Source organism: Ornithorhynchus anatinus, chromosome 7 (genome assembly GCF_004115215.2).
Source record: "Ornithorhynchus anatinus isolate Pmale09 chromosome 7, mOrnAna1.pri.v4, whole genome shotgun sequence".
NCBI classification, from domain to species: Eukaryota; Metazoa; Chordata; class Mammalia; order Monotremata; family Ornithorhynchidae; genus Ornithorhynchus; species Ornithorhynchus anatinus.
In genome coordinates, this window is record NC_041734.1 from 25,870,330 (window position 1) to 25,892,393 (window position 22,064).

Below are 22,064 nucleotides of genomic sequence, written 5' to 3' on the forward strand. Positions count from 1 at the left end.
TAAGAAGGTGTATTCTGAGACACTGCTTACCTATGTGTGGACTGTTTGTGATACACAATAAATACAAACGAGGTGGATTAGCCTCTCTGAAGTCCACTTGCAATCAGATCTCCTAAAAAGCAAGGATTACATTCTTGCAAAACCCCACGATGAGGAAAACTTGTGTTATTATTAATAATAAATGTGATATTTGTTAAGCGCTTACTATGTGCCAAGCACTCTACTATTTCCCCTCTCCCGCATCTGGAGATGAAGGCAGGAATCACATTCACCAACACTGTTATACTTTTCCAAGCACTTAGTACAGTGCTCAGTACACAGTAAGCACTCAGTAAATACCATTGATTGATTGATCAGTATAGATACAAGATAGTCAGATTGGACACAGTCTGTCTTGCAAGAGATTCACCATCTAAAGAGGAGAGAGAACAGGAATTGAATCCCTATTTTACAGTAGAGCAAATCAAGACCCAGAGAAGTTAAATGACTTCCCTGATGGCTTCTTCAAATCCCGGCCCGGCTGCTTGTCAGCTGTGTGACTTTGAGCAAGAGACTTAACTTTCCTGTTCCTCAGTTACCTCGTCTGTAAAATGGGGATCAAGACTGTGAGCCCCACGTGGGACAACCTGATCACTTTGTATCCTCCCCAGTGCTTAGAACAGTGCTTTGCACATAGTAATCACTTAACAAATGCCATCATTATTATACTCATGTCTCCCCTATCCTAATAAAAACCTCCCTTGACCCCACAGCTCTATCACCCTATCTCCTGCCTACCATTCCTCACCACACCTCTTGAGCAAATTGTCTACACCCATTGTCTCAAGTTTCTCTCCTCCAATTCTCTCCTTGAGCCCCTCCAATCTGACTTCCACCCCCTTTACTCCACCAAAACCACCCTTTCACAGGTCACAAATAATCTTCTTGCCAAATCCAACAGCCTCTATTCCATCCTAATTCACCTCGACCTCTCAGCTTCCTTCAACACTGTTGACCACCCCCTTGTCCTGGAAACATTGACACCGTCCTCTCCTTGTTCTATCTTTCTGTCCGCTTATTCTCAATCTCTTTCATGGGCTCCTCCTCTACCTCCCACCCCTTATCTGTGGGAACCCCTCAAGGTCTCCTTCTATTCTCCATCTACACCCACTCCCTTGGAGAACTCATTCACTCCCATGGTTTCAGCTACCCCCCATTTGCGGATGATTCACAAATCTGCATCTCCAGCCCTGATCTCTCTCCATCTCTGCAATCTTGCATTTCCTCTTTCCTTCAAGACATCTCTACTGGATGTCCAGCCATCACCTCAAACATAACAGAACTCCTTATCTTCCCACCCAAAGCCTGTCCTACCCTTGATTTTCCCATCAGCACCATCATTCTTCCTGTCTCACAAGCCCACCAACTTGACTCAACTCTCTCATTCAGCCTACATATTCAATCAACTACTAAGTCCTGTCAGTTCAACCTTCACAGCATCACTGAAATCTGCCCTTTCCTCTCCATCCAAACTGATACTATAATTTATTCAAGCACTTATCCTTTCCTGCCTTAATAACCATATCAACCTCTTTGCTGACCTCCCTGCCTCCTGTCTCTCCCCTTTTTAGTCCATACTTCACTCTGCTGCCTGGATCACGTTTCTACAGAAATGTTCGGTCCATGTTTCCCCACTCCTCAAGAACCTCCAATGGTTGCCCATTCTCCTCAGCATCAAACAGGAGCTTGTTACTATCGGCTTTAAAGCACTCAGTCACCTTGCCCCCTCCTAACTCTCTTAGCTGTTCACCTAATGCAACCCAGCCCACATGCTTCACACCTCTAATGCCAACCTCTATCTCGTCTATCTCACCGCCGACCTCTCGCCCAAGTCCTGCCTCTGACTTGGAATGCCCTCCCACTTCATAACCCATAAAAGATCAGTCTTCCCACATTCAAAGCTTTACTGAAGGCACATCTCCTCCAAAAGTCTTTCTCTGAATAAGCCCCCATTTCCTTTCCTCCCATTCCTTTCTGCTTCACCCTGATTTGCTCCCTTTACTCACTCCCCACCCTGATCATCCTCACAGCACTTATGAATATAGCCGTAATTTATTGTTATAAATGTCTGTCTCCCCATCTAGACTGTAAACTTGTTGTCTGCAGGGAACGTTTCTACCAAATCTTTTATAGTGTACTCGCCCAGGTGCTTAGTATAGTGCTCTGAACATAGTAAGTGATGAATAAATACAACTGATTGATTTATTGATGGGTGTTGCTTCCCCACTCTCCCCCATCCCAAAGGTCCAGTGACCCCCACAAGAACTCTGGTCCTGGAAAGGGGCTGCTCCCAAGAATGCTCACCATCATTCAGAATGCCTTTGTGTTTGCTCTTCATGTGAGTTCAGAAGCTGGGTGGTCATGAAAGTAGATATGGATATGGAATATGATTTTACATCTTTCCCCCTAGGCACCAAGACCCTGGTTGTGCATGGACAGAATGAATGTGACATCCCAACCCAGTTACCAGTCCATGAAGACACCCAGTTTGAAGCTCTTCTAAAGGTCAAAATGTCTTTGTAATTCGTAATGAAGTCTGAGCCTTCCTGGTTGAGCATCAATTTTGAGAATACACCAAATCCTCTTATAACACGAGGATGGCGTTCTCGTCAGCACTCATATTTAAAATCATGTTCCAGATGCACATGTTCCAATGCCACACACTTGCCCATGAGGAATTTGTTCCCGCCAATGACCTCACAATTTCCCTATTCCCAAATGACATGCTCAACAGATCACGTAATGATCGCATAATGAAAAATGGCACTCTGGTTGGATGAGCATACACAGTAGAGGCATAAGCCTCTACCGCCCTTCAACTCAGGGAAGAGGTTGTGGCATTGTGTTTATTAAAAGAAAGAGTAACATGTTCCCTCACATTGGATTCCACGCTCTTGGTTGCTATTGGCTTAGGCTAGGAGATTCTTGACTTGTCTGCCCCTTGTGGGCAACGAACATGTCTACCAAATCTGTTGTATTGTACTCTCCCAAGCACTTAGCACAATGCTTTGCACACAGTAAGCCCTCTATAAATATAATTGATTGATAAACACTCATCCCATTTGAAGCCCACTTCCTTTTTACAATTCTGTGATAAAGCTGTGATGGCGCTGGAATCCATTTTTCCCAAACAGGCACCAGCTGATGACAGCATTGCTGTGTTTCTATTTCAGGAGTGTTTGGAATTTTTTAACATACCTGAAACCCAGTCAACTCACTACTTCTTGATGGACAAAAGGTGGAATCTCATCCACTATAACAAGGTGGGCCCACATGATCATGCCATTTTCTTTCCATGTCTCACACTTCTCCCCCCATAATTTAGTCCGTCCTCATCCAAGGGCCAAATCAAGATCTCCCCAATAGCTATCTAGAAATCCATTTTTTTCCCATTTGGGTTTTCTTATTTCACATACAGAAATGAAAGAGATCAATCCATTGTTTTGGATTGACCTGTAAGCCCATCAAAGGCAGGGACTGTCTCTATCTGTTACCAATTTGTATTTTCCAAACGCTTAGTACAGTGCTCTGCACATAGTAAGTGCTCAATAAATACTATTGAATGAATTGACCTCTATTCTCCAAGGTACAATTGTCAATGCCTCTTTTTGTGTTCCTGCCCCTGATCTGGTACCTGGTTTCTGGGAGAGTGTTTTCCGACTCTGAGGCATCCAGAGCAGTTTACAGTGGCGAGTAGCTCAATCACCTAAGTTCACTGAAGCATCAGGGTCAATGAAGAGAGTGACCAATTACCTCCAGGATTGAAGAGGAGGGTCCCCTTATTAAATCTCCCAAGATGCAAGACTCTTGACCCTTCTTTTCTGCTTCATCTGCTTCCTTCTCAGACCTATGTGCGGGATATTTATCCCTTCCGGAGGTCTGTCTCTCCACAGCTGAACCTCGTCCATATGCATCCGGAAAAAGGCCAAGAGCTCATTCAGAAACAGGTACCCCACCCTTCCTAAACTGATCCCCATCTTCAGGGCTAAAGCTTGCTGCTCTCCAAGTTGCCTTTGTGGATCTTTGTGGGGACCTTCGATCTGGTGAGAAGGACGGGAACTCCCAGATCTGATTGCAAACCAGACCAAAAGCTCTGTCTGAAAATATTAGTATTAACAGAGGAAGGCCAGTATTTAAAATGTGCTTTAATGTCTGTCTCCCCAGCTAAACAATAAGACCCTTGAGAACTGGGCTTGGGTTCACGTACTTTCTTGTGCTCTCCCAAGCACTTAATACAGCACTCAACACATAGTAGGTGCTTAGTAAATACCACCAACTGATTGTTTTGGGAATACAAAAGTTGCAGAGAAGACATTTGGTTGGTCATACTAATTAAAGCAAATCTGCAATTAGATACTTAAACCTGCTACTTCCTTCTGATGTCATCCTTTGACAACTACAGCTCTTCTCAGGAATACAGATGCATGACTCGGTGTATTTAAAAAGCCCCTAAGAAAGTCAGAGGATATGGGTTCTAATCCAGACCCTTGCTGCGTGACCTTGGGCAAGTCACTTAACTTCTCTGTGCCTCAGTTTTCTCAACTGTAAAATGGGGATTTAATACCTGTTCTCCTTCCTACTTAGACTGTGATCTCCTTGGGAGACAGGGAATGTGTGCAACCTAATGAATTTGTACCTACCCCAGCACTTCAAACAGTGTTTGACACATTGTAAGTGCTTAACAAATACCTTTAAAAAAAAAAGAAAGCTTTTACTCTTCATATTTATTTCTCATCCATGAGAGCATTGTCCGAATATTGCCAAGAGATTCCTAATCTTTTGAATCGTCATTCTGCCAAAGTGTTCACATAGCAGTCATCTGTGAGGAGTTGGGTCCATTCTGAAACAGAGAAGGCAGGTTGAATTTATGGAGTGGACTGGCTAGAGCTATATGGAACAATCGTAAATTCCTGAAAAACCTGGGTGAGTTTCTGTCTTTGATTGTGCTGGCCTGGCTCTACTATTAATCACCACCCATTTGCCAGGAGAGCCTGGGGACTTTGTCTATTCCTGATGGTTACCTCCTCCTGGCTCCAAACCACCCTCGAGCAATCTACAACAAAAGCCAACCGACCAAGAAAAATCATTCAATCAGTAGTATTTGTTGAGCACCTCCTGTGGATGTGGCTATAGCAACTGATTGCAGGAATGCAGAGGGATAGATTGTGATTAGACTGTCCGATCCCCACTGAGGGACAGGGATCAAGTTTAATGCCCTTCTGTGTATTCTCTCCAGTGCTTAGGTATTCTCTGTAGTGCTTAGTACAGAGCTCTGCACACCAGAAGCACTGAACAAATACTCTCACTATAGATAGATAAATAATTGTAAATAAGTGCAGAATCCAAAAGATGCATAAGTGCTAAAGATCAACTCTGAATTGTTCTCTCCCAGGCACTTAGTTCAGTGTTTTGCACAGAGTGAGCACTCAGTACATGCCATTGATTAATAGGCCATCCCGGAGATTGATTCAGTCAGTCAACTGTCTAGGTTATGCTGAGGGCCTATCACACTGACACAAGCTAGAGGGTGAAACCAAATTGGAGAATGGTTCCTGGAGGAGGCAGGTTTTCAGAAGGATTGTGAAGTTGGAGAGAGTTGTGATCTGCCAGATATGAACAGGGAAGGAGCTCCAAGAAGAAAGAAGGTTATGGTCAACAGATCAGAGATAAGAGTGTTAAGAATGAGGCATAAGAATGAGGCATCATGTAAAGGTTAGCTTGGGGACCAAAAACTATCACCCGGGCTAGAGCAGGTGAAGAGAGCTGATATTTGCTTGTATCCACCCCAGCGCTTAATACAGTGCCTGGCACACAGTAGCACTTAACAAATACCGGAAAGAGAGAGAGCCAGAGAGAGAGCTCTCTCTCTCTACGGAGGGAGCCGCTGGAGGGCCTTGAGAAGCAGCATGGTCTAGTGGAAAGAGCTGGGGCCTGGGATTCAGAGCACTTGCTTTCAAATTCTGACTCTGCCGGTTGCCTGCTGTGTGACCTTGGGCAAGTCATTTAACTTCTATGGTTCTCAGCTTCCTCATCTGTATAATGGGGATTCAATATCTGTCCTCCCTCCTACTGTGAGGACAGTGAGCCCCAAATGGGACAGGGACTTGTGTCCAGTATGTAATGAACTTGTCTCTACCCCAAATGTTTAGAACAGTACGTGACACATAGTAAATGCTTAATAAATACAATCAACATAAATTCAGTTTTAATGGTATGGAGTTTCAGCTGCCAGTGAGACATCCAAGAGGAGATGTCCTGGTAGCAAGAGGAAATGCATGATTGTTGAAGAGGTTAGAGGCACGATCTAGCCAGATGAATTTGGGTGGGTGTCATCCACGTGGAGTGGGTGAATGAAGTGACAGTAATGGATAAATCCTACGAATGAGTGAGTATGAAGTGAGAAGAGAAGGGGACCCAGGATCAGGGTTTGACGGGTCTTCAGCGGGTGCTCAATAAATATGAGTGAATAAATGAATCACCCCCATGATGGAAACTTCCAGGCAAAGTGATGGCAGATTCAGAACAGGTACAGTGCTCCCTTTAAGTAACAATAATAATAATCATTGTTCAGTGCTTACTATAAGCCAATCACTGTAGTACATCAGCCGGATCAGCCAAAGCAGGACTACCTGGAGCAGTGTCGGGGGGTGGCTGGGAGCCATGGTGGTGTTTGCACACCATTGGCTGACTGCCACTTTCCCAGGTCACCCAGTCAGCCCCATCAATTCTGGCAATTCCTGGTTCCACACTCCTTCTGGTATCACAGGGATAAAAGCAGCCAAAAAGAAACAGTTAAGCAGTGTCTTCCCTCTGAGTTCCTGAGCATTCAGTCAATCGATCGATGATCTTCACTGAGCACTTAGCTGACAGTCTTGAGGGACTGTGAGTGGGCCCACCCAGACCAACACTTTTAGTTGCCCCAGAGTCCCTCATCTGGGTCTGCGTTGCCGCTGCTTCTCTCTCCAGGTGTTCACCCGGAAGCTGGAAGAAGTGGGCCGTGTCCTGTTCCTCATCTCTCTGACCCAGAAAATCCCCACAGCCCATAAGCAGTCCCACGTCTCCATGCTCCAGGAGGACCTGTTGCGCCTGCCCTCCTTCCCCCGCAGTGCCATCGATGCCGAGTTCTCCCTCTTTAGTGACCCTCAAGGTAGGCAGGACCCGATCTCTGCTTCTTCTGCTTCCCTTGGGTTTCCAGTATGGGCCAGAAGGTGTGGGCCAGTATGGGCCAGAAAGTGTCTTGAGAACGCATACGGGCATAAGGACGTAATTTTCCCAAAAGATTAATTTAAATCTAATGTCTGAGGTCTGGGCTTGGTCTGCAGTCCGGGGCAAGTGAGGAGTAAACTGAACATCAGCCTGTGCACAGCCCTACCCTGCTCGACCCTTGTTGTACTTTCCCAAGCACTTAGTACAGTGTTCTGCACAAGGGAAGTGCTTAAGAAATGTGATTGAACGAATGAATGAATCCAGGCTAGCAAGGGACTCCAGGAAGCCAGCAGAAGGAGTCCATCTCCTTCAGAGGCCCCAGGAGGCTAGCAGGAACTGTGTGCTGGCTGCCTTCTTGGACACTTGTCCTTCATGGTTTGGGACCAACTATCCAACACCCCTAATTCACCCCCTTCTCCATCTCTAACTCCCCTCCAGTGACAACTTGATCCAAATCTGCTTGGGGAGTGTGGGTATCTCTTCTGTCCTACCTCCGAGGGATCAAATTTCAGGTGCTCACCACCTCTGTTTTTCTGTTGCAGCTGGGAAGGAACTCTTTGGCCTGGACACCCTCCAGAAGAGTCTGTGGATTAAACTCTTGGAGGAGATGTTTCTGGGCATGCCCAGTGAGTTCCCCTGGGGGGATGAAATCATGCTCTTCCTCAACGTCTTCAATGGAGCCCTGATCCTCCACCCAGAAGATAGCGCTTTGCTGAGGCAGTATGCCGCCACCGTCATCAATACAGCTGTTCACTTCAATCATCTTTTCTCCCTCAGTGGGTACCAGTGGATTCTCCCCACCATGCTGCAGGTTCGTCCGACAGCTCGGCCACACAGCACAGATCCCTGGCTCAACGAAAGTCGACAAAAACTAGAATTAGTCAGAGAAGATGGGGAACGAGCATGACCTAGTGGATAAAGCATGGGCCTGGGAGCCAGAGGACCTGGGTCCTAATCCTAGCTCTGTCACTTGCCTGCTGTCTGACCAAGAGCAAGCCAGTTCACTTCCCTGTACCTTAGTTTTCTCAAATGTAAAACGGGGATTCAATATCTTTTCTCCCTTCTACTTGACCAGGAGCCCCATGTGAGATAGGGAGTGTGTCCCATTTAATGAACTTATATGTACTACAGTGCTTGACGCATAGTAAGTGCTTAACAAATGTCATTTTTTTAAAAATGGACCTTTTTTTTTTTACTCTAGTGAAGCCAGTCAGAGAGTTCTCCCTGTACATGCAGGCCCTGTTCCCTTCCTGTCTTCCATGTCTTTATCTGTATCACTTCTGCTTCCATGTCTGTTTCTCTCTCTGACTGCCTGTAAGCACATACTGTGGGCCAAGCACTGGGCTAAACCCCTGGGTAATTAAAGGATATTCAAATCAGACACAACCCCTGTCCCGCATTGAGTTCACAATCTGAGGGCTGGAGAATGTATATTTAAACCCTGTTTTACTAATGAGGAACCTGAAGCACAGAGCAATTAAATCACTTGCCAAAGGTCCACCTACAGATGTGTGGGAGAGCCAGAATTAGAACCCAGGTCTTCCAGCTCCAGGTCCTGTGCTCTTTCTACTAGGCCACATTGCCCATTCCCATTCCAGAGAAGCAGCGTGGCTCAGTGGAAAGAGCACGGGCTTTGGAGTCAGAGATCATGGGTTCGAATCCCGGCTCTGCCACTTGTCAGCTGTGTGACTTTGGGCAAGTCCCTTAACTTCTCTATGCCTCAGTTACCTCATCTGTAAAATGGGGATTAAGACTGTGAGCCCCACGTGGGACAACCTGATTCCCTTGTGTCTACCCCAGCACTTAGAACAGTGCTCTGCACATAGTAAGCGCTTAACAAGTACCAACATTACTATTATTTTATCTCTGGGTCTATGTCTCCCTCCTGCCAGGTCTTTCTCTGTCTCCCCTTTAATTCCTGTTCTCTGCAGGGCCCAGAGCTACATTCCGTACTCAGCTCCAGACCTCAAAAAGACCAGGAAGTTGGCTATCTCAACTGCTCTTGGTAGAACAAGGAGACACTCTCAGAATGTTTAGGAGAAAGAGGTGTACCACAACACACATGCACCCACTCACACACACACATGGCCTAGGCCATTTGTTGCCCAGTGGCTGAGGGTTGTACTGTGGGTGCCTGGGATTGTACTGGGAGCCCAAATGGGGATAGCGCCCAGAAAATGTCTTCCCCATCCCAAATCCACACCTGACTTAGCAAAGAGTCACAGCCGTGACCTTTAGCCTAGCAGAGCAAAGACCAACCCAAACCGACTGTCATGGGATGGGGGTCCCGCTGTCATCAACTACACTTGCCCCAGGCCGACCCACTGGCTTCAAAGTGCCAAGATAGCATTCTGGTCACCTGTCCATGAGGGACATTGTTGGTGGCCTGCACCCGGGTGTTCCAAGGAACTGGTCTGGCAAACTGGGCTGTCTCCTCACTGGGTGTGTTTCTCTCTTCTCAGGTGTATGCCGACTATGAGAGCAACCCGCAGCTGCGCCAAGCCATCGAATTTGCCTGTCACCAGTTTTACATTCTGCACCGCAAACCCTTTGTCCTGCAGCTGTTTGCCAGCGTGGCGCCCCTCCTAGAGTTTCCTGTGAGTACAGGGGGTCTTGGCCCTGACTCCCAGCCAGCCCCCGAAACTGCTGGGCCACCTCCCTGTGGCCGCATATGAATCGACCCCATCCAAGGGGGGGCCAGGACCAGGGTAACTGAAGTCTGAGCCTGGAGAAGGACTATTCAGTGGGCACCCTCTCCCCAACAGGTGACCCTCGGTGATGTCATTACAGGCCACCAGTCGGGAGGGTAGCAGAGATGTAGGGGAGCTGTAGGGTGACTTCAGCTGTCAGACTGGGAGGGCTTTTACCTTGGGGGATGAAGGGACAGGAACCGGAGTTAGAACCATTCTCCACATCCCATTCGCCATCCATCACCATGACTAACTAGCATTTCCTGGTGCACCTCTCCTCCCTCTCCTCTGCCTCTTCATTCATTCATTCATTCATATTTATTGAGTGTTTACTGTGTGCAAAGCACTGTACTAAGCATTTGAGAAAACACAGTACAACAATAAACAGACACATTCCCTGCCCACAGTAAGCTTTCAGTATAGAGTGGGGAGACAGGCATCATTTCAAAAAATTTACAGATATGTACGTAAGTGCTGTGGGCCTGGGAGGGGGGAAGAACAAAGGGAACAAGTCAGGGTCATGCAGAAGTGAGTGAGAGAAGAGGAAAGTGGGAGGCTAGTCAAGGAAGGCCTCTTGAAGGAGCTGCACCTTCAATAAGGCTTTGAAGATGGGGTGAGTAATTGTCAGATTTCAGAAGGGAGGGCGATCCAGGCCAGAGGCAGGACATGGGCCAGGGGTTAGTGGCAAGACAGGTGAGAGTGAGGCACAGTGGGAAGGTTAGCACCAGAGGAGCAAAGTGTGTGGGCTGGTTTGTAGAGGAAGAGTAGCTAGGCAAGGGAGGAGGGGCCTAGGTGGTGGAGCGCTTTAAAGCCACTGGTGAGGAGTTTTTACGAGGAGATGGATGGGCAACCACTGGAGTTTTCTCCCTGTGACTCACTCTTTGAAAAGCTAAGGCAGTTGCTGGAGGGGGTTGAAGGGAGAGGGAGGAAGAGGGACGGTGTGGAGCCTTCCCTTCCCCCCAGTCACAGTGACACAGTGACACAGTCCAGTGACACCCCATGTGTAAACACTTACAACTCTCCTCCCCTCTAGACTCTTATCTCATTATGTACAGGGAATGTGCCTTCTAATTCTGTTGGACTCCCCTAAACCCTTAGTTCATGCTCTGCACACAGGAAGCCCTTGATAAATACCACTGACTGAAGTAATCTCTGCCCAGCTGAGATTTGTGTCTATTAACTGCCTCCCCTAACCTCAGAATCAACAAGATCCCACCTGGAGGAGAAGCTTGAAGAACCCAGAACAGGGCCTCGATTTAGCACCTCTGCGTTCATCACTACCTCTTTCCTCGCGGATGGCAAGGGTCAACAGAAATCTGAGGCCTTCACTTAAGTCATGTTAACATCTGCATTTTTGTGGCTCTTTTTAGGAAAAGGGTACAGGAGCTTCTAGACCTTGAAAGGAGAAAGAGAGGGAGGGAAAGGGGGAGCATGAATAAAAAAGAAGAAAGGAAGCAGGTGCTTTTATACAATTAGAATTCCCTCTGGAGTCCCCTGTTTAGAGGAGAGATTGAAAAGACTCTGGACTGGTCATCTTGAGGAAATAAAACGCCAGGGCGAGTCCCCAAAGTCAATTCTGAATGTTGCTTCCTTCATTTGCAACTTGCCGATGGTAAAACAATCAGTGGTATTTGTTGAGCGCTTATTAAGAGCTAAATACTAAATATTGTGCTGGGAAGAGCATAATAGAGTGATTCCTGCCTTCAAGGATTTTACACCCTAATGGAATGACTGGTATTTGCCAAGTGCTTACTATGTGCCAAGAAGGGTAGTAAGCGCTAAGGGTAGATTCAGTGCAATCAGATCAGACACAGTCCTCGTCCTATCTGGGATTCAGACTAATGGGAGGAAGGGCATATATTTAATACCCATTTTACAGTAGAAGAAACTGAGGCACAGTTAAATGCTTTATTAAAATCACATCTCTTCCAAGAAGCCTTCCCTAAGCCTCATTTCCTCTCGCCCCACTTCCTTCCGTGTCGCCCTGGCACTTGGATTTTCACCCAACTCTCAGCCCCACAGCACTTATCCGTAATTTATTTATTTACATTACTGTCCATCTCCCCCTCTAGACTGCACTCTAGCTCATTGTGGGCAGGGAACAGTCTTCTAAGCACTTAGTGCAGTGTTCTGCACGCAGTAAGTGCTCAATAAATGTGATTGATTGATTGAGAAAGATCCAGTGACTTGCAGAGAGTGAGGAGGCTGGACTGGTTAAGTCATGGTGTCACTGTTCCTCTGAGCTCCAATTAGCCTTTCAGGACTGGCCACTTCTGGATCATGGCTACCAAGAAGTCTGGGGTAAGTGCCGGTCCTGTGGGGCTAATGGATGCAGTGACATTGTATTTTCATTTCCATTTGCATTTCCATCCGTCCCTCAGCCCACAGTCTGCCGAGCAGCCACCAAGCTGTGGGAAAGCGAGCCAGTGTGAGGGTCCCAGACTGGCCATTGGAATCTGAAGGGAAGTCCTACGGGGTTCAGGGCGGGAGTGGGAACTGATGGAACAATTCATCGTTTCCACAGGATGCAGCCAATAGTGGGTCCAGCAAAGGCGTCTCCTCCCAGTGCCTCTTCGACCTCCTGCAGTCCCTGGAGGGAGAAACCATCGATACACTGGACATTTTGGAACTGGTGAAAGCCGAGAAGCCCCTCAAGTCATTGGGTAAAAACTGCCCAGCCTCTGCAAGCTGGCTGGCCTTGGAGAAGTGGGATGTTATTCACTGGAGGACAGTGAACCAATGGGGTAGTGTGGTCAGGGCCATGCCACACCCTATTTCCATCCATCCATCCGGGCGCCCTCTATCCCTGGTTGGCAGGTGCAGCTAGGGTGCATTGTGGCTGCCCAGTGGGCACCCTTCTCTTTAGAGACACCGTTAGACAAGTGGTGGAGGTTGGTGGCATTATGGCAGAGAGGATTTCCAAAATTTCCAATCCCTAACCCCTAACAAAGGAGGTTCTTTGAAACGGCAGTATGCCTTATTAGAAAGAACCTCCCATGCCTGGGAGTCAGAGGACCTCATTGTGGGCAAGGAAAGTGTATGTTTATTGTTATATTGTACTCTCCCAAGCACTTAGTATGGTGTTTTACACACAGTAAGCACTCAATAAATATGACTGAATGAATGAATGCTCTGCCATTCGCTTGCTGTGTGACCTTGGGCAAGTGACTGAACTTCTCCATGCCTCTCAGTTTCCTCAGTCGTAAAATGGGGATTAAATCCTACTCCCTCCTACTTAAACTGTGAGCCTCATGTGGAGCAGATACTGTGTCCAACCTGATATACTTAAATCTACCCCGGCACTTCAAACAGTATATAAAAAGACAAACAAGTGTTAATTGATCAACACAGGTCTAAAGAAGAAGTAATAATAATAACTGTGATATTTGTTAAGGGCTTACCAAGTGTCAAGCTCTGTTCTAAGTTCAGAGGAAGGTACCAAATAATCAGATCAGACACAGTCCCTGTCTCACACAGGGCTCACAATCTAAGTAGAAAGGAGGTCAGATCCTAAGAATCCCCATTTTACAGATGATATTACTAAGGCACAGAGCAGTGAAGTAAGTGACTTGCCCATGTCACACAGCAGGCACATGATAGGGCCAGGAGTAGAACCCAGGTCCTCTGACTCCCAGGCCTATGCTCTTTCCACTAGCCCACACTTCTTGCACAACAAATGGCAAGGTGTACCTCAAGTCTGCATCCCATGAGAGGGAGCCAGCCCATCTGACCAGAAGCCATGAAACGGTGCCTGGCCTCCTGACCTTTGAAAAGTTCCTACCTTAGAACTTCAGGGGCATTGAGGCCATTTGCCTCTAGGAGAGTTTCCTACTGCCCCTCAGCCCCTTAGCTCTACCCCCCTTTGAAGCTTGGTGTTAACCAACCTTTCCCTGCCCTGCCCCCTCCCACCTCTCCTGCCCTCACTCCCTATTCCTCCACAGGTCTTGCCAGTAGAACCAGGCTAGATTTGTTTTCTCCACTCAGCCTAGCACTCAAAAATGCTGTAAAAGCCATAGGTCATGGAAAATAGGGGCTAGTGACTGGCAAAGGCAGGATTAGTTGACCATTCTGCTTTACTAAACCCTTTTCATTTCCATTTCATTCAGGGTCCCTTCAAACACTCAGTAGCTGGACATCCAGCTACCTTTGCTGATTTCTCTGCCTCCAGCTTCTCCCCCTTAGGGTATCTCAGAGGGAAGGCCTGAGAGAAAACACATGGGACTCTGAACCAGCTCTACCATGTCCCCTGCAGAGTTAACCCTTGACCTTCTGCCCCTTCAGACTTTTGCTATGGGAACGAAGACCTAACCTTCTCCATCAGCGAAGCCATCAAGCTGTGCGTGACTGTGGTGGCTTATGCTCCCGAGTCTTTCCGCAGGTAACTGCTCGACCCGGGGCTGGGCTGGGCTGACCTGGGCACTCTGGAGAGAGGGAGGGTGGGTGGGGAGAGCTAGGAGATGTGGAGAGCCAGGGGCTGCAGAAATAATAATAATAATAATAATGGCATTTGTTAAGCGCTTACTATGTGCAAAGCAATGTTCTAAGCACTGGGGAGGATACAAGATGGTCAGGTTGTCCCATGTAGGGCTCACAGTCTTAATCCCCATTTTACAGATGGGGTAACTGAGGCACAGAGAAGTGAACTGACTTGCCCAAAGTCACACAGATGACAAGTGGCTGAGCCGGGATTTGAACCCGTGACCTCTGACTCCCTAGGCCGGGCTCTTTCCATTGAGCCACGCTGAACACACTGGAGTCCCGGCTATGATTGCTGCCAGGTAGGGGGACAAAATGGCCAGTTTTCAACCATCCAGTCCAGTTTTCAGCTGGCCCACCCCCTATTTGTTCTTCATACAATTCCAGACGCTTCGCTGTCCATTTCTAAAATTTCCAGCACCAATGTTCCCTCTGTCACCACTGGAGATCAATCTGTCAGTCAGTCAATCAGTGAGTAGTATTTACTTGGCAGAGCTTGGGCCTAAGCACTTGGTAGACATGCTCCCTGCCCTCAAAGAGCTTCAGTCTAGCAGGGAAGAGAGAAGGTGGTAAAGTTTACACAGACTGGGAAGTCCCACAAAAACAATGTGGCATAAGTCAGAGGAGGGGGGGCGTATCAGGGATCCTCACAGAGAAAACCTTTAAATCTGCACAATGGCAGCCATGTCATCATCAGGTTTGCCTGAGAGCCTGGCATAGCCTCTGTGGGGCCATGTGGGTCTCAGTCAATCCATCAGAAGTGCTTATTGAGCACCTACTTGTGTGGCCCGGGAATCAGGAGGCCCTGGGTTCTATTTTGGGTCTTCCATTTGCCTGCTGTGGGACCTTAGATAAGTCACCTAACTTCTCTGTGCCTGTTTCCTCCCCTGTAACCCAGGGATTCAATACCTTTTCTTCCACCCCCTTAGCCTATGAGCTCTATGTGGGACAGACTACGTCAATCAATCAATCAATCAGTGGTATTTATTGAGCATGTACTGTGTGCCGAACACTGTACTGAGCACATGGGAGAGTACAATACAATAGACTAAAAAGACACATCCCTGCCATCAAGGACTTTACAATTTAGTTGGGGAGAGAGACACTAAAACAAGAAAACCCCAGAGTTTAAAGGTGAAGTACATTGAGTGCTAAGGGGAGGTGTAAGTCTTTAAGTATGGTGTAAGTCTCTCCTAGCACACCATCTCCCCGGGCACCAATCTCCCAAGTGGGTTGTCTCATTGGGCAGGCCATTTTCCTGAGCAGGTCATCTCCCTGGCCACATCGTCTCCCCAAGCAGGCCATCTCCCCAAGCCGAGCATCTCCCTGAGTGGGCCATCTTCCTGGTCAGACCGTCTCCTGAGGATCTGCCATTTCTGCATTTTTCTCTTGGGATTTTATAGGATTTAGGGGAGAAGGAGCAAGGCATAGTGGATATAGCATGGGTCTGGGAGTCAGAAGATCATGGGTTCTCATTCTGGCTCTGCCACTTGTCTGCTGTGTGGCCTTGGTGACTTTGTGACTCAGTTACCTTATCTGTAAAATGGGGATTAAGACTGTGAGCCCAGATGGGACAGGGACTTTGTCCAACCTGATTTGCTTGTATAGTGCCTGGAATACAGTAAGCATTTAACAAATACTACAATTATTATTATTATTATTGTTATCATTATTATTATTGTTATTATAAGTCTCCTGTCCCACCCTCAGTGGCGCACTATAGAGCCGCTGAAAGGCCGCCAGCGGGCAATGGCAAACAGGAGTGCTGCATTAGAAAACTTGTTCCTAAGTTCCCTTTGAAAAATGGGCTGTGCTTCCTTGCTGACCATGGGAGACCATGTCTACTGACTTCCTTTTTCCCGAGTTGCCAGAGACCACTCAGCCCCTCCAATATAAGCTTTTCCCTGTCCCTAGAATGTCCAAGAGGCAGTCCTGGGCAGCCAAACCCAATTAGCTTCTGAACACCACCAGCAGACCAGGTTAGCAATAGAGGAGGGTTTTCTATTGGCATTAGGCGTCAACTGCAGGACCCCAAAATCTCACCCTGAGGGGAGTTTTGCTCTTGGAGCAGGAACGTCCAAAAGGTACAGGAGAATGTAAAAGGTGATTTCTGTTCTCTCTCTCTGCGGGTGTTGATCAGTCTTCAGATGCTGATGGTCTTGGAAGCCTTAGTTCCGTGTTACCTGCAGAAGCTGAAGAGACAAACGTCCCAGGTGGAGACTGTGCCAGCCGCCCGGGAAGAGATTGCTGCCACAGCGGCTCTGGCCACCTCCCTGCAGGCCCTCCTGTACAGCGTGGAAGCTCTGACCAGGTCCTTCCTCCCCAGAGCAGCCACTCGGGATTAGGCTGAGCCCTCTAGGGTTCCCGCCTCAGGGTCTCGGCCCTCTCACCGGCCCCCTGGACAGTCCCGTGGCCTCCGACTCTGCTCTGACTCAGACCAACTTTCCTGACATCCATCCTTGGTGCCAAGGATGGGAAGGATCAGGCCACCATGAGGGCTTTGGGCCATAGCCTAGTTTCATTGCTGGTGTTCAAAGAGTGAGAATCAGCTGACCCAATGAACCCCCTGGATATGGGTTCAAACGATGACTTGGATTGTTGGAGAAAGACATCTCTTTTAGCAATTTCATTTAGGGAAACAGCCTATCCCCAGAGCTCAGAGCAGTAAGCCTGAAGATGGGAGGCAGGGAAGAAGATAGGGAGGGAGAGATGGAGATGGGAAAGTAGATAGAAAGGAGAGGGAGAGAGGGAGGTGGGGAAAGAGGCAGGGAGGGTGAGAGGGAAGCAAGGGGATTCTTCTGGCTGAAGCTGCTGGGCAGTGGTGGAGGTTGAGGCTGGTTGCTCATTGCCCAAATCCTGGTTGGGATGATTCTGTGGCCAAGACTCAGTGGAAGCCAGGCAGACCTGTATGGTCAGCCGGGATTTCTTGGCTTTGGGGTCCTTGACGCATGCTCCACTCTTTCCTAGACCGATGACGGCCCCTCAAATGAGCCGCTGTGACCCAGGCCACAAGGGAACCGCCACAGCCAACCACACAGTGTCATCGGGGGGCAACACCAGGTGCGTCTCTGGTGTCCTGGCTACTTGCCCTTCTCCTTTCCCTCCTCCTCCTCTATTTCCTCCTCCTCTGCCCCATTTCCCTCTCTCCCAATCCCAGCCCTAACCTCCTGACAGCGGGGAACATTCTGATCAAACTCAGGCTTTGTGTCTGTCTTCCCAGGTACCAGGAGCAGGGGGCTAAGCTGCACTTCATCAGGTACCCAAGAGAGACCCTTGTTCTCTGTCACCCCCATTTGGGCAACTCAGGCTGGGCTCCCTCCCGCCTCCCCTCCATTATGCCAAAGGCCCCTGCATCCAGAGAACCTGCAGGACAGTGGGGAAGAACAGTTTCTGAACGTTGGCTGGTGCTGAAACGTTCATGTTCTCTGTAGTCTGAAGTCAACCGACAGGTCTCAGCCCTCACCTGGCAGAGAGGGCACCCACGCGGATGGGCTGATTACCACAGAGCAGCACCTTTCTCCCCAGTGCCCCACCCCTCAACCTGAGGAGGAGCAGCCTATTGCCATCACTTCCCTTCCTGTCCTTTTGGCCAAGCTCTGGCTGTTCACCTCACCCCACCCAACTCAAGTGTCCCTCACTCCACCTCCTTCACACCCCTCCCTCCCTGCCTCCTTCCCTCTCTTTGGCCCCCCTTCTTACCTCCCTCCCTCTCATTCTTCCTCCATCCCTCCATCCCTCCCTCCATCCCTCCCTCCGTCTCTCCATCTGTCTATCCCTCCGTCCCTCCCTTCTTCCATCCCTCTCTCCCTCCCTCCCTGCTTCCCTCTTTCTGTCACTCTCTCCCTCCTTCCTTCCCTCCCTCCCCCCCACCCCACCACCCCCGTCCCACCCTCCCCATTTTCTCAATGCCGCAGGGAAAACCTGCACTTGCTGGAGGAAGGGCAGGGCCTTCCTCGGGAGGAGCTGGACGAGAGGATTGCGCGGGAGGAGTTCCGGCGGCCCCGGGAGTCTCTCCTGAACATTTGCACTGAGTTCTACAAGCACTGTGGGCCACGGCTCAAGATCCTGCAGAATCTGGCTGGGGAGCCCAGGGTCACCTCGTTGGAGCTGCTGGATGTGAAGTCACACATGAGGTAGTGGCTTCCCTGCAGCCTTTCCTGCTGCATCCTGAGAATGGGATCTTTGTGTGTGTGTGTCTTTGTGTGTGTGTGTGTGTTTTAATATTATTAATTAAACACCTACTATGTGCTAAATGCCGGGGTCAATACAGGATAATCAGATCAGGCACAGTCCCTGACTCAAATAGAGGTCACAGTCTAAAGTAGGAGGGAGAACAGGTATTGAATCCCTATTCTATAGATGAGGAAAATGAGAAGTAGAGAAGTTAAGTGAGTTACCCAAGGTGACATGGGAGACAAGTGGCAGAGCTAGGATTAGAACCCATGTCCTCTGACTCCCAAACCCATGCTCTCTCCACTTGGCCCAAATGCTCCTCTTGCTCCTTCGAATGTGCCCATTCCTAGGGAAGCAGATTTCGCCATCCCTATGTCTCCAGTCACCGCTGCCTATACAGAGGGGGCACCCCTATGTGAGGGTTGTGAGGTGACCATGTTGGGCATGCCGTGCCTGTGGAAGCAGAGTTCTGGGTGGTCTGGAGCCTGGCCCCAGATTCTTCTTCCGGGGGAACGATGACACCCTCTGCAAGGGCTGCTCACCGCCCTATGTCCCGTCTCCCCTTAGCAGGAGGGTGGCCTGGGCCCTCAAGTATCCCATGGGCCAGGAAATCATGAGTGGGACTGGAGTGCCCAGGTCCCACCAATTTAGAAAGGCACTTAGATGGGGACACACCTCTTTCCCCCCAACCCCCATCGATACATGGTGGGGATGGTGTGAGGTGTGACTGGAGGCCCAGCTCTGACAGACAGGGACAGTAGGCCTGGTCTTGGGCTCTGGCCCAGAGTCCTGGCCCAGGGTCCTAGCCCGGGGTCTTGGGCTAGGGCAACTCTGTCAGGCCCTGACAGTGGCAGACACCGCTGTGCCCTTGATGCATTCCTCCCGCATTCTGGGCATGGGGCTGGTGGCCTCAAGACACTCTAGTGGATTCGTCAACCTTGGAGCAAAGCCACCTGGAAAAATCCCCCACACTCACCAGCCCAACAAACAAAAGTAAAGAAAGGAAAGAGGAAAGATGTTCTTGTTTACTAATTTGTCTTTTCATTACTCTTCAGTTCACCTGCCCCCACACCTTTCAGACTCCACCAAATGTCCATATGATCAGTCCATCAGTGAGAGGCATTTTTTGAGAGCCTACTGGATACAAAGTACCATACTAAATGCCCTGGGAAACCGAAATAGAGTTTCAGGAACACTCTGCACCTCAAGGAGCTTACAGCTTATTTAGAGTTAGGGAAGAAAGTAAGTAATGAAGCTGGTTATGGGAAGGGAAAGGAAATCTAGAGAAGGGAATTACAGAATAGAGAGGGCAATTCAGTATAGTGAATATAAGCGCCACAGGTGATGATGAATACATAAGTGCCGAGATGTGTTGTGAGGATATGATCTGGGGAGAAGAAAGTGAGTTAGAGAATGCCTCCTGGAGGAAATGGGATGCCAGAGGCCTTGGAAGCTGGAGAGAGCCTTAATTTGACAGAATTTATTTTTTAATCATAATTACTGAGTGCTTACTGTGTGCAGAACACTGTACTAAGTCCTGGGGAAAGAGCATGTGAGAAGCAAGGAAGATTTTGGGCTGGTAGTCAGAGAACCTGGGTTCTAATTCCAGCTCTGCCCCTTACTTGCTGCGTGACTTTGGGCAAGTCACTTGGCTTTTCTGGGCCCCTCATCTGCAAAATGGTGATTCAATACCTTTTTTCCTCCTACTTAGACTGTGACCCCATGTGGGACCTGATCTTGTATCTTAGTACAATACTTGGCAAATAGTAAGCGCTTAACAAATGCCGCAATTATAATTGGGTCTTAGATATGGTCCCTGTCCCTCAAGTGAAACCCCTGTCCCTCAGGGGTTTCACCTGGCAATACTATTAATACTAACAATTGTGGTATTTTTAAAAATGGTATTTGTGAAGCACTTACTGTGTGCCACTCAGGCACTGAGACGTTAGGTGACTTACCCAAGATCACCCAGCAGACAAATGGTGGAGCTGGGATTAGAACCCAGGTTCTTTTGACTCCCAGACTCGTGCTCTATCCACTAGGCCATGCTGCTTCTTATTGACTTTTGTTAAGGTGTTTTGTTAAAGGCCTACTATCAATCAGTGGTATTTTTTGAGTTCTGTTATGGAGTTGGTAAACATGGTCCTTAACCACAAGAAGCTTACAGTAGAGGGAAAGACAAACATTGAAATAAATACAGATGGGAGAAATGGGGAAAGGGAGGAGTGTAAGCTTATAATAATAATAATAATTATAATGGTATTTGCTAAGTATTTACTGTGTGCCAGGCACTGTACTAATCACTGGAGTGGATACAAGCAAATAGCATGACTTAGTGGATAGAGTACTGATCTGGGAATCAGAAGGACCTGGGTTCTATTTCCGGCTCAGCAAACTGTCTGCTGTATGACCTTGGGAAAGTCACTTTACTTCGCTGTGCCCAGTCCCCTCTTCTGTAAAGTATAAAGTATAAGTATGGGTATAAGAGTGTGAGTCCCATGAGGGTTGAGGGACTGTGTCTGTATCTACTCCAGCACTTAGAACTGTGCTTGGTACATAGAAAGCGCTTAACAAGCACCATAATTATTATTATTGTTACATAACTGCTATGGGCCTGAGGATGGGGTGATTGCCAAGCATTTCATAGTATAACTCTAAGGGTATATGTGATGCAGAAGGGAGAGACAATAGGGGAAACGAGGGTTTAGTCAGGAAGGCCTCTTGGAGGAGAAATGATTATATTAAAGCTTGAAGATGGGGAGAGTGGTGACCTGTCGTATATGGAAGGGGAGGGAATTCCAGGCCAGAGTGGGAATGTGGACAAGAATTTGGTAGAGAAACAGTTGATATCTCGATATCTTGATATACAGAGAGCAGGATGGCATGAGAGGAGCCAAGTGTGCAGACTGATTTATAGTAGGAGATCAGCGAGGTAAGGGTAGGAGGGGGAGAGCTGATTGAGTGCCTTAAAGCCATTGGTAAGGAGTTTCTGTTTGATGTGAAAGCCATGAACAATCACTGGAGGTTTTCAGGAGTGGGGAGAAGTGGGCTAACTGTGCTTTTAAGAAAGTGATCAGGGAAACAGAGAGAAAGATGGCTTGTAGTGGGGAGAGACAGGAGGCAGGGAGGTCAGCAAGGAGGCTGATGCAGTAGTCAATCTGTCTTTCCCAAAGCATCTCTCCTCACCTTGCCGCCCTGTCCTCACTTCCCACTCTCGATGATAAGGTCTCCGCTCTCAACTCCACCCTCTCTACTCATCTGAACTCTCTCGCCCCCCTTTCCCTCCGCTGCTCTCGCTCCACTAACCCACAGCCCTGTATCACCTCCTCTGTTCGCCTCCTACGCTCCTATGCTCGAGCTGCTGAGCGCTGCTGGCAAAAGTCCAAACACCAAGCCAACCTCACACACTTCAAATTTATCCTTTCCTGCCTTAACTCTGCCCTCTCTTCTGCCAGGGAAAACTTCTTCTCCTCCCTCATC

General features: G+C 48.4%; 1 protein-coding gene across 1 annotated transcript in view; it reads left to right on the plus strand.

Moving 5' to 3' along the window:
- UNC80 (unc-80 homolog, NALCN channel complex subunit) overlaps nt 1-22,064 on the plus strand; it is a 253,218-nt gene that overhangs the window by 165,390 nt on the left and 65,764 nt on the right. Inside the window, 12 exon segments of the mRNA XM_039912541.1 lie at nt 2,450-2,544; nt 3,213-3,302; nt 3,885-3,986; nt 7,006-7,186; nt 7,788-8,056; nt 9,708-9,842; nt 12,460-12,598; nt 14,217-14,313; nt 16,552-16,722; nt 17,379-17,471; nt 17,632-17,667; nt 18,326-18,544. Of these exon segments, the coding sequence (XP_039768475.1) occupies nt 2,450-2,544; nt 3,213-3,302; nt 3,885-3,986; nt 7,006-7,186; nt 7,788-8,056; nt 9,708-9,842; nt 12,460-12,598; nt 14,217-14,313; nt 16,552-16,722; nt 17,379-17,471; nt 17,632-17,667; nt 18,326-18,544 (1,627 nt within the window).